Source organism: Populus alba, chromosome 8, assembly GCF_005239225.2.
Source record: "Populus alba chromosome 8, ASM523922v2, whole genome shotgun sequence".
Classification (NCBI taxonomy): domain Eukaryota; kingdom Viridiplantae; phylum Streptophyta; class Magnoliopsida; order Malpighiales; family Salicaceae; genus Populus; species Populus alba.
The window spans coordinates 4730271-4741350 of record NC_133291.1 but is presented as its reverse complement, the minus strand read 5'-3'; the positions used below and the strand labels follow the sequence as shown (position 1 = coordinate 4741350).

The 11080-nt window shown below is 37.5% G+C and overlaps 1 protein-coding gene, 1 non-coding gene and 1 pseudogene across 2 annotated transcripts; all 3 read left to right on the top strand.

Annotated features, from left to right (window-relative positions):
* The first annotated feature begins 13 nt into the window (after nt 1-13).
* Nucleotides 14-972, top strand: LOC118055882 (probably inactive leucine-rich repeat receptor-like protein kinase IMK2; annotated as a pseudogene).
* Nucleotides 973-6134: 5162 nt separating this feature from the next.
* Nucleotides 6135-9379, top strand: LOC118055904 (laccase-12). The gene is made up of 6 exons (XM_035067935.2): nt 6135-6358; nt 6474-6625; nt 6789-7036; nt 7225-7353; nt 7986-8948; nt 9051-9379. Exons 1-6 carry the CDS (start codon nt 6230-6232, stop codon nt 9179-9181), a joined length of 1752 nt encoding a protein of 583 aa, XP_034923826.1. The 5' UTR covers nt 6135-6229; the 3' UTR covers nt 9182-9379.
* A 1128-nt stretch (nt 9380-10507) lies between these two features.
* Nucleotides 10508-10580, top strand: TRNAV-UAC (transfer RNA valine (anticodon UAC)). Its single transcript has one exon. It is a non-coding gene; the product is annotated as a tRNA-Val (tRNA).
* Nucleotides 10581-11080: the final 500 nt, after the last annotated feature.

Sequence of the window (11080 nt, the reverse complement as noted above, 5' to 3'; positions counted from 1 at the left end):
GGGGCACCCAAATCTTTTGGCATTTAGGGATTGTTATTTGGGACCTAAGGAGAGACAAATCTTGTTTTCGACCCCATGCCTAAAGGGATTCTTGCAACATTCTTCCATCAAAAGCATAAATTCTTTTAGTTTGCTTTATATTCTTGCAAGCTATTCTCTTCAGCTAGCACCATGCTGTATTTTAACTTGCCGCACATGCAGCTAGAGGACCTGATACACCAATTGATTGGCAAACAAGAATGCAAATATCACAAATCTCAGTATCATCGGAGGTTTATATAATTGTTAATTTAAGGACCGTAACATTAATCAAGGTATGCACAAACTGATCCGAACACCCATATTAATCTAAAAAAACAAATGCAAATAGGATAGGGAATGACGCGCGGCTTGTTCTACCTTCACGACAATGAGAATATCATACATGGGAACCTTATATCAAGCAATATCCTTCTTGATGAGCACAAAAATGCAAAAATTGCAGATCATGGACTATCCCGGCTAATGACAGCTGCTGCCAACACTAATGTAATTGCAACTGCAGAAGCATTAGGATATCGAGCACCAGAGCTTTCAAAGCTTAAGATAGCAAACACAAAAACAGATGTATACAGCTTTGGAGTGTATTTTGGAACTTCTTACCGGGAAGTCTCCTGGTGAGCCAATGAATGGTGTGGATTTGCCTCAACGGATTGCCTCTATTGTCAAAGAAGAGTGGACTAATGAAGTTTTTGACTTGGAATTGATGAAAGATGCCTCAATAATCGGTGACAAGTTGCTTAACACATTGAAATTGGCTTTGCATTGTGGTGATCCCTCACCTTCAACACGACCAGAAGTTCAACAAGTCCTCAGCAATTGGAAGAGATTAGACCAGAGACATCTTTAAGTCCCGGACCTTCCAGAGATGATGGAGGAAGGGACTCCAGAAATGGGGTTACTTATTTGGTGGCCAGAGAGTTTAGGAAATAGAGTAGACTGCTACAATTCTTTCATTCTCGAGTCTTAGTGTTAAGAGTTATTTATAGTGTCCGTAAATACACGTTTGTTCCGATTTATTTGAGGATATTTTTGTTCTGGCTCAGCTCATCTTGATTTTTATAAGCAGGTTCTCCCAATTGATCTGAAAAACAGGACAGTTTTTTTACCATGTTCGTATTAAGAATTTCTGACTTGCAAGCTTAAGATTTTTCTTTTAATCATGACTTGGTTAAGTTTTTTTTTTTTTCCAGATGATAGTTCACTATCATGGCCCTTTTTCACCAAGGATGATTTGGGCAACTTGATTTCCGAGCTCATCATCTAATAAAACAACCAGCAAGGTAAAAATGCAATCTAGCTTCCGAAAGCTACAGAGATTATTTAACTAATCTATCCTTTACTATTTGCATTAGTTTCACGTAACGTTTTGGCATTGACGAACACGCTTTCTGGCAGACTACTACAGTCAGCCAGTCAGCTGTTTGGATTGAACAAAAAGAGAGGAATTTTAAAAATTCTTGATAGTAACAGATGAACTGAAAGAAATCAAAACAGTTTATTGCATCCAGAAACTAATGTTGGAACCGTAACTTGTTTGTGTTGAGACTTGAGGCCATAACTTGACAGAGGTACAGTTAATCAAAGCCCAGATACATCACGATGCTTTGATTTAAAGTGCTCCAGATGTGCACTGAACGGAGATCCAAAGGGCCGGTGGATGTGTTATGCACCAGTCATTTGGAATGCTTATGCAGCCCTGGGCTTTGATTTGCGAATCCTTCGTAAGGTACAAGCCTACGATATCCTTAGAAATTAAATGAATTATGATCAGGGATCGTGATGGATACCGAGAAATTCTTGGACTATAGGATAGCTATAATTATATCCATAATCTATCCATTAGTCCAATATAGATTGTTTTGTACGACAGCTCAATCCCTATGCCTCCCTACAGGGGAGGATGGCAGTAACGTAACCAATGGACTGGACTCGGTAGCTTGTATTCAAGTGTCAGTTAGCAAATCATAATGATGAACTATTCACTCATTAATTAGTGGGGCAATGCCTTTTTTTTTTTTTTTATGGATTAATTAAGCGATTGCCCTCTATTATTTTCTTACTTCTTATGAAAACAGTTCGCGTTGTTAACCAATATTTCTAGCTTCACCGCCGCTTGAGTGGTCGTTAGCTGCTGCAGGCATGCTGATGGTCCTATTCTGGCTCTTGAGGGAACAAGCTCCGAGGAAAAGGTATACATGCATGTTTCACAAGCTAAGATGATGCCATGTGAAAACTCTTGAAATAATGCAGCAAAATATTATAAATTTGCACCCATCTATTCAAAATTGCCAAAGAAAATGAAAGCCATGAACAGGACCTGACCAAACACATGGGAATGACTAAAAAAGAAAGCAAAGAGCGAAAGTTTTATTGAGACAAAGCACCAGAAAACTTTGACAAGGAAACTTTCTGCTCTTCAATCAATTCTTTAATGTTTTGATATTCACACTACTAATGTACACTTTGTTTTCTCAAAGTCAATAACAAACTTACCAACTTATTATTCTATCTTTCATTCTGGTTCACCTATCCAATCTCCATCAATCTCTCTGTATCATTCTTCCTCCATGCTTCCATTCAAAGAGATTAATATCCGTTCTTCCCTTGTAAATTTCTCTGCAGACTTTGACTTAATGTCAGCTCGTTTTTGCATTTTTATATTTCTACATTGTTACGCATTGCCAACTGCCACTTGACCCAACCTCAACAAACCATGCATACTTTTCCTTGTGCTCTAAGGTGATTTCATCTAAGTTCACATTGGCACCTGCTATATAGAGGCCGTGTGGCAAGGTCTCCACTGTGCTTGATTTGATTGTTAGGCTAGTTGGATCCCCTTCTGCTTTGTTGGTTAGATCCGTTCAATCCTGATTTATGATAAATTTGTGGGGGGGGGGGATGAAGTTTTCTTAAGTTTAGTGATGATCCTGATAAATAAAAAAATAAAAGTTTAATTCGAAGGCTTGAAGTTTTTTTTGTTTTTTTCAAGTAGTTTTAGCTTAAAACTCAGTTTGAACAGGTTTAGAGGCAAAATAAACAGGAAAAGCATTAGGATCGCTTATTTGAAATAACATGACAAATCTGTTGAAAACTCATTTGTGCCCCGAAAATGAGAAAAAAAAAAGAATCATTAGTGGTCTTCGAGACTGCTGGCCAGAATCTCGACCCACCGATTTCCGACAAACACAATTTCCGGGATATCCATCATTTTCGAACTTTTCCCTGGCTGTCTTTTTAAAAGGATTTCTCACTTTTTGAAAGGCGTTGGGTACCTAATAATTCCCTTTGGTACTAAGGCATTGAGAACATTGAGTAATAATCCTAGTGCATGTAGGAGTGGCGAGAGAGTATGATTCATTTCCCAATCCTTGTTTTATTTCCTATGTCCTTTCGCCTCTCTATCAGCGATCGAGCTTGTTGAGATGATGAGGGTAAAAAAGTTTCCAGGCGGCCATTGAATAAGATCAAGTTAATCTCTCTATCCTGACGAGAAAGAAGAGCAATGCTTACGAATTACAACCGATCAAATCAATGTAGAAAGCAATTTCACTACAAGATTTTTTCCCAACTATATATGAAAAAAATTCTTCTATTTTTTGCATGGATAATTTATGATTCAAGAAAAAGAGTAAATTATTGTTTAATTCTCATGTTGCCAGGGTTTCCAACCAAATTCTCTTTTCCAAGAATCACAAACTAATCTTCGGACTGTAAGTGCTCTGCTCCACCAGAATATACATTACGTTGCTGAGATGCGACGATTTTAGTCATTTTCCTTTCTAAGATACCCTTGTTTTTGCTAAAAACATGAAGCCAGTCAATTAATATCACATTAAAATTTACTAAAACTGTCACAAATTGTTAATGAAAGACTCCACGATTGATGCCAATTATGAAACTAAATTATAATTTCTAATACAGGAGGGACAACTAATTATATATGATCACGTTAAGAACGTGGAAACTGTATAAACTCACTAATAATGCTGTCAAAAGATGTTATGGACAGCAAGATTTTTATTTTTATTTTTATTTTGGCAATTAAATGTTAAATTTGACCACCAACTACAAGAACCACCAATTCCAAGCATCGACTATCAACCTAATTCTTGCTGGAGACTTTATTAACGACAGGGAAATCGGAAACAACACGCGATCATAGATAAACATCAAACAAGAGAATTAATAGTGGATCCAACATGCATTGACAAGTGTAGACGAATGGAATAAGTAGACACGGAAATCCATGGTTCCTAAGCTTTTCTGTCTCTTGTGATATTACTCATCACAAGCTACCTAATTATGCCCTATATATCATTAATCCCAGTCTCTTTTTATGCATTTCAAACCTACTGTTTCTAAGAAAGAAATTTTTGGTTATACCCAGCATTTTTCTACTACAAATTAAATCACGTTAATTACACCTGCTAAAGACGACTTTTACAGTCATTCGGGGAAGGAAACCGTGTTGAATCTTCAGCTATGGCCCGGGCATTTAACCTAAACTGGTGACTTGTATGTAACCCTTGCATGATAACACCTTTTTCAGCCATCTAACTTTTAATCGATGATCGTGCATGCTTCTGGACTCCATTATTAATCAGAAGAAATGCTTTGGAGCTTGTTGTGACAAAGCACTTACTAATCTAATACTCTGCGTGCGCTAGCTATCATTTGTTTCAAGAAATTGAAAGCAATAATTAGGTCGCGTTTTCAATAAAATTGACCGTTGAACTCAACTAATCCATTCATCTTGTCGTGACATGTAAAAGAAGCGAACTACAAAACCACTATAATGATTTAATCATATTTTTTATCTAATAATCAAATGTATACATCTTTTTATCAAATTGTGCATCGATCAACGATTTTTTTTTTTTTAAAAAAAAAAAAAACAGCTTTAAAATCTATATGACTTTTTACCCAGAGTCTTGAACAAAAGAATTAAAAAATGAAATACGGTTAATGATCTAATGAAATCAATTCTTAACCCTAAAGATAACGAAAGTATGGCTTCAAATTGTATGGCCAAGTCATTTGTAGGAATTAAACAATTGGATTTATACGTGACTCGTGTGTTTTGGTAATTAACAAACATTTGTTTACAGAGGTAAAGGCCTCAAAAATATCTCGGGAATCAACCAAACACAAAATAAAAAGAGCAATGGCTGCAAACACCTTTTCTTTAGAGGAATTACGTAATGTTTTAATCTTCATAAATAGACTATTCACTCCTGCCTGGACCATTCTACGTAAAAGGTCAACCAGCAGGCGCTGCGCTTCTCAAACACTTCGACACATCAGTCTAATATCACGGTTGCTTAAGAAAAATATATATTTGATGAAAAGGACTGCATTTTGCTCGCAGATGGTGACGTTACATGCAATAGAGTTATTAGTCTTGAGCCTGGGTATAAATTTATCAATTAAGTAGGTAGTTCCCCTCAATTACGAAACACATTAATATCTACCACGTCGTCCTAGTAATCACCCTTGTTAAAAGGGAAAAGAAAATAAAAACGATGAGAAAGTATAATTCCCATTTGGAGTTTGAAGTTTTTTGCATTGAAAAGAAGCTTTTTGACCATTACGTGCTTTGTCGCCACTGTTGTTGTATCGAACTGAACATACACTCGACGAGGGGGGGACGAAAGGCGTTTTCTGGCCTCCCAAGGGCCGGGGGTATAAAATAAAATAAAGCCCTTGCGTTGGACCATTGCTCTCCTCATATCTTAAAGTATAAGGATGGGGACTCCGTTTTGTGATCTGTGCATTAAGAAAGCACGCAAAACACCAAATCTCGACCTTCTGTGAGCTAAATCGTTTAGTTAAAGGATTAATTAGAAGAATAGGGTCCATTTTATTTCCAAATAATTAATTATAGTATTGATGCTTGGTTGAATTTTAGCACCAAAGAAAGACTTGAGCACCAAACATTAAAAGAAATTATACGCTTTTTCGTAGGCTAGTGGGTGCACCAAGCTAACTAACTCCTATGAGGTTGAACTAAGTTTGCCCCTCCATATGAGCACTTGGCTCTTGACCGAAACCTAATCTGCCAGCATCGCACATTCCTGTGCGTCTAATTTTCTTATAAATAGAGCTTCCTCTCTCCCACTCTCCACACTACATTACCAACTTAACTATACCATCAATCAAGGCGAAGGTTGTTTTGATTGCGAGAACGATGGAGGGTTTCGACAACATCTTTGCCAGCAGTCATCGTCTCTCTTTGTTCTTCTTGGGCCTTTTGTTACTCTTAGCTTCTGCATTGTCCTTATTGGCAAACGCGGAAACGCACAACCATGATTTTGTTGTGTGTATTTCTTCTCTCTTTCCTTCATTAAACTTATCCTAATCTCTTCTTCTACTTAATTAGATACTATAAATATATATTAACTGCGATATTTGTATTATGATCGATGGTTCAGATTCAAGCAACTCCAGTGAAGAGGCTGTGCAAGACCCAGAATTCCATCACGGTTAATGGGATGTTTCCGGGACCAACACTAGAAGTGAATAATGGAGACACTCTAGTGGTCAATGTTGTCAACAAAGCCCAATACAATGTCACCATTCATTGGTAAATAAACGCTCTCTCGTATTTCAGCTTTTCCACATGACGTGAAATCTTTTACTTTCAATAATTTTATTTCTTGACAAGTATATACATAGTAATTAACCTTGTCTATTGTACCATGAGGCTTGCATTTAATAACATTAGTATCATTTCTTTCCCCCAACAGGCATGGCGTTAGGCAAATGAGAACGGGATGGGCAGATGGACCAGAATTTGTGACGCAATGCCCAATTAGACCAGGTGGGAGTTACACCTACAAATTTACCATTCAAGGGCAAGAGGGGACCCTGTGGTGGCATGCTCATAGCTCATGGCTTAGAGCCACTGTTTATGGTGCTTTAATTGTCCATCCGAAAGAAGGATCTCCGTACCCGTTCTCCAAGCAGCCCAAGCGCGAAACAGCAATTCTTCTCGGTAAACAAACAACCCGTTGCTGAAAAATTCATTTTCGACTCTTGGCTAACTAGCTGATCGTGTTTAAGAGCTATCGATTATATACATTATAAACGTGCATATATTTGTTGCTTGAGGTAGCTTAACAAACTAAATGCAGAATGATAATGACCATGATTAACGGTGATTAATTATCGTGTAATGATCAGGTGAATGGTGGAACGCGAATCCAATTGATGTCGTGAGGGAAGCAACCCGAACGGGAGGAGCACCAAATGTTTCCGATGCCTATACCGTCAATGGTCAACCCGGTGATCTTTACAACTGCTCGAGCCAAGGTATGCTTAAATATTCTTGTAAACGAATCCTTAACTCAAGCTTGCTACCAAACAAGCGCATTGATTGATCGCATTCAACCCCTCACGGCCCCGAGCCCCCCCTCCCCAAAAAAAAAATTCTACACTCATGTATTCCATAATAAAAAAAAAAAAAAAGGAAAAAAAAAAAGGAAATTGGATTTTATTTATTCATGGGCCATATATCATGCTATATCAGTTAGAATAACATGATTAACATCCAAGGAAAATTCTAGCTAGCTGGGAGGAAACAACAAGTCCATAGCATGCAGAGGTTTAAATGTCTAATCGAAGGTTTTGTTTTATCCTAGGACAGAACTTAGTGGTGTTAATGATGCTCTTTTTTCACCCGCATGCATGTTTACATGGACCCAAGCATGACGCATCCACCCACAAAGTCGTACACTAGACGTCTGAGACAGTAGTTTGTATAAACTGTTCTATTTGGATGGATAGTGTTTAGTAGTGTTGGACTTATGGGCTGGATATTCACTAACAAGCCCAGGTCCAGAACACTTCAACAGAAACTTGAATTCCCAGTGCTAGTAGTTCTTGGCTATGCAAGCCATCAACACCACAGAAAATAATCTACTCGACATGAATTTCTTTTGCAGATACCGTAATTGTGCCAATAGACTCCGGCGAGACCAATCTTCTCCGAGTCGTCAATTCTGCACTCAATCAGCCCCTTTTCTTCACTGTTGCCAACCACAAGCTCACTGTCGTTGGCGCGGATGCATCCTATGTCAAACCCTTCACCACATCAGTCCTGATGCTAGGACCTGGCCAAACCACTGATGTTTTGATTTCCGGTGACCAGACACCTTCGCGGTATTACATGGCAGCACGTGCCTATCAAAGCGCGCAAAATGCACCATTCGACAATACTACCACTACCGCTATTCTTGAATACAATTCTTCCGCCTGTGCTGCCAAGAATTGTTCATCAAACAAACCAATCATGCCACCGCTGCCGGCCTACAATGACACAGCCACCGTCACTAATTTCACAACTAGCTTCAAAAGTGCCGATAAAACCTTAGTCCCAACTGACATTGATGAGAGTTTATTCTTCACGATTGGTTTAGGTCTCAATCCTTGCCCATCTAATTTTAACAAGTCTAGCCAGTGTCAAGGGCCTAACGGAACCCGCTTCACTGCAAGCATGAACAACGTATCTTTTGTGCTCCCATCCAACTTCTCTCTGTTGCAAGCTCATCACCAACGCATACAAGGAGTTTTCACCACTGATTTTCCAGCAAATCCACCACGAAAATTTGATTACACTGGTAATGTGAGCCGGTCCCTCTTCCAGCCTGTTACCGGGACTAAGCTGTACAATTTGAAATATGGTTCAAGAGTTCAGATTGTATTGCAAGACACGAGCATTGTCACACCAGAAAACCACCCGATCCATCTTCATGGATATGACTTCTACATTATCGCACAAGGATTTGGTAATTATAATCCCCGAACAGATCCATCAAAATTTAACCTTGTTGATCCACCTCTCAGAAACACAGTTGCAGTCCCTGTAAATGGATGGGCGGTCATTCGATTCGTCGCAGACAACCCAGGTAAAAAAACAACTCTGCATTATCATTCTAAGATGTCAAACTCTAGCTTCAATTCAACTCTGATTTTAAATTAAATGATTCCATTTTCTTTTGCACAAATAGGTGTATGGCTAATGCATTGCCACCTGGATGTCCACATCACCTGGGGTCTTGCCACGGCTTTCTTGGTAGAGAATGGAGCTGGAGAATTGCAATCCATTGAGTCCCCTCCAGAAGATCTGCCTCTATGCTGAGATCAGAAATAAAAAAGTGTACCTGTTTGTTGGAATTCATAAGCCCGACAATATTATATGGGTTCTGGTAGCTGTAGTGTCTTAGTTTCGTTTTCCCCTGCATTTCCTTTTGATGAAAGATGTAATTTAATGTTCTCTCTGTTTCTTAATCCCATAAAACACGAGGGATGTAATTCAAAATTTACTTCATTTGAGGAATATTCAATTTGAGGCAAAAATCTGAATTATGATTGCAAGAAAGATCTCTCCTAACCATAATTATCAAACCCGGTTCGGGAGTTGACCCGGTCATTAAGCCAGGTCCCGGATTGACCCAAAAAAATTAAAAAAATATATTTAAAGTTTTTCTATTTCATGTGAAAAAATTAAGAAAACAATCCACGTAAATATAAATTATATATGTAGTAAATAATAAAGTTTAAAATATCATTTCAAAATGTTTTTTATCCTACAATAAAAAAATATTGTCATATTCTTTTAAGTTAAAGTATTTAAATTAAAAATATTTTTTATCTTGTATTAAAAAAACATAACTTTTTTTTATGAATATAAAATATATATACTAAAGCGTTTTAAATCTCACACTAAAAAAATAAAATATTATTCTATTATTTATATAATTAATTTTGAAATTAGTAAATAATCAAAAAAAAAATATATATATATATATATATATATATATATATATATAAAAAGAGGTTTTTGGTTAAGAGAAAAAAAACACATTTTACAAAAAAGATTTTAATCCGATTTTGAATGAAACAGACCCAACCAAGATCTTGAATTAACATGTCAAGTCAGGTCGAATCTGATAACTATACTCCAAACTATTTTAATGCTTTATCCAATCAATGAATATGAATTCCATTTATTGGCATTGGCCCGCACCTATTCATCATACCTGCCTCCTTCAACTCATTCTGTAACCGCTGGCCTTACCCGCTGAATTATATATGCTCAAATGGTACGCTCAGCTATCTCAGGGAAACAACTTATCCTATTATGAGGTTAAGAGAAAATAAATTAATTTTGCAATGCACAGTTAATCATTACTTAGTCTCTACAGTTTAAAGAGACTAATAAATTAATTCCTGCTGTTTCAATTTCTTAGCAATAAATTTACCCTGGCGTTCATTGCTCTCTCAAGAACTAGAGATCCCAATTGGGAATATGAAATTCAAGTTGGAGTAAGGGGACGGGACTCAATCACGGGTGCGTCGTTGCATTGAAAGGAAATTTAAAAGGAGGGAAAAAAACAAAAAAGGATTATCCCACTGTGTATTTTATTGTAATGATATAATCAACGATGCAGGAGACAACAAATCAGTTGCTGTGGTGTAGTGGTTATCACGTTAGTCTTACACACTAAAGGTCCCCAGTTCGATCCTGGGCAGCAACATATAAGCTTTTGTCTTTATATTCAAACAGAAGTTAAGGAAGAAGAAACTTACAAAACCGCAGCTCACAGGGATTGGCTGTGAAAGTCTATCGTGGGCACTAGAAGATTTCGGGTTCCTCCTTTTACTTTTTTGAAGTTTATCGTCGCGTAATAAAAAAGTAATGTCAATCTTTGGTTACTGATAATGAAATGTCAGTTACTGAAGACGACAACAATATTGCTGAGCAGAAGCCATATGTGAACCTTCGCATGATTGATTCACTGATTTTGCTTCATCGCTCTTTCCGTTAGCTTTGCGGCTTGTTCGTGAATATGCATAGGGTTTATGCTTCATCCAGCAGCATGCCAACCACCTTAGCTCTCCCAATAGGAACGCCGTCAAAACTTTATCTTAAAAAATAATATGGATCTGTGTTGTGTTAGCATGTTTAGTGATGATCTGTTTCCCATAATCTCGCAAGCAGGCCACCAATTATGTGATCATTTCTGAAGCATATATA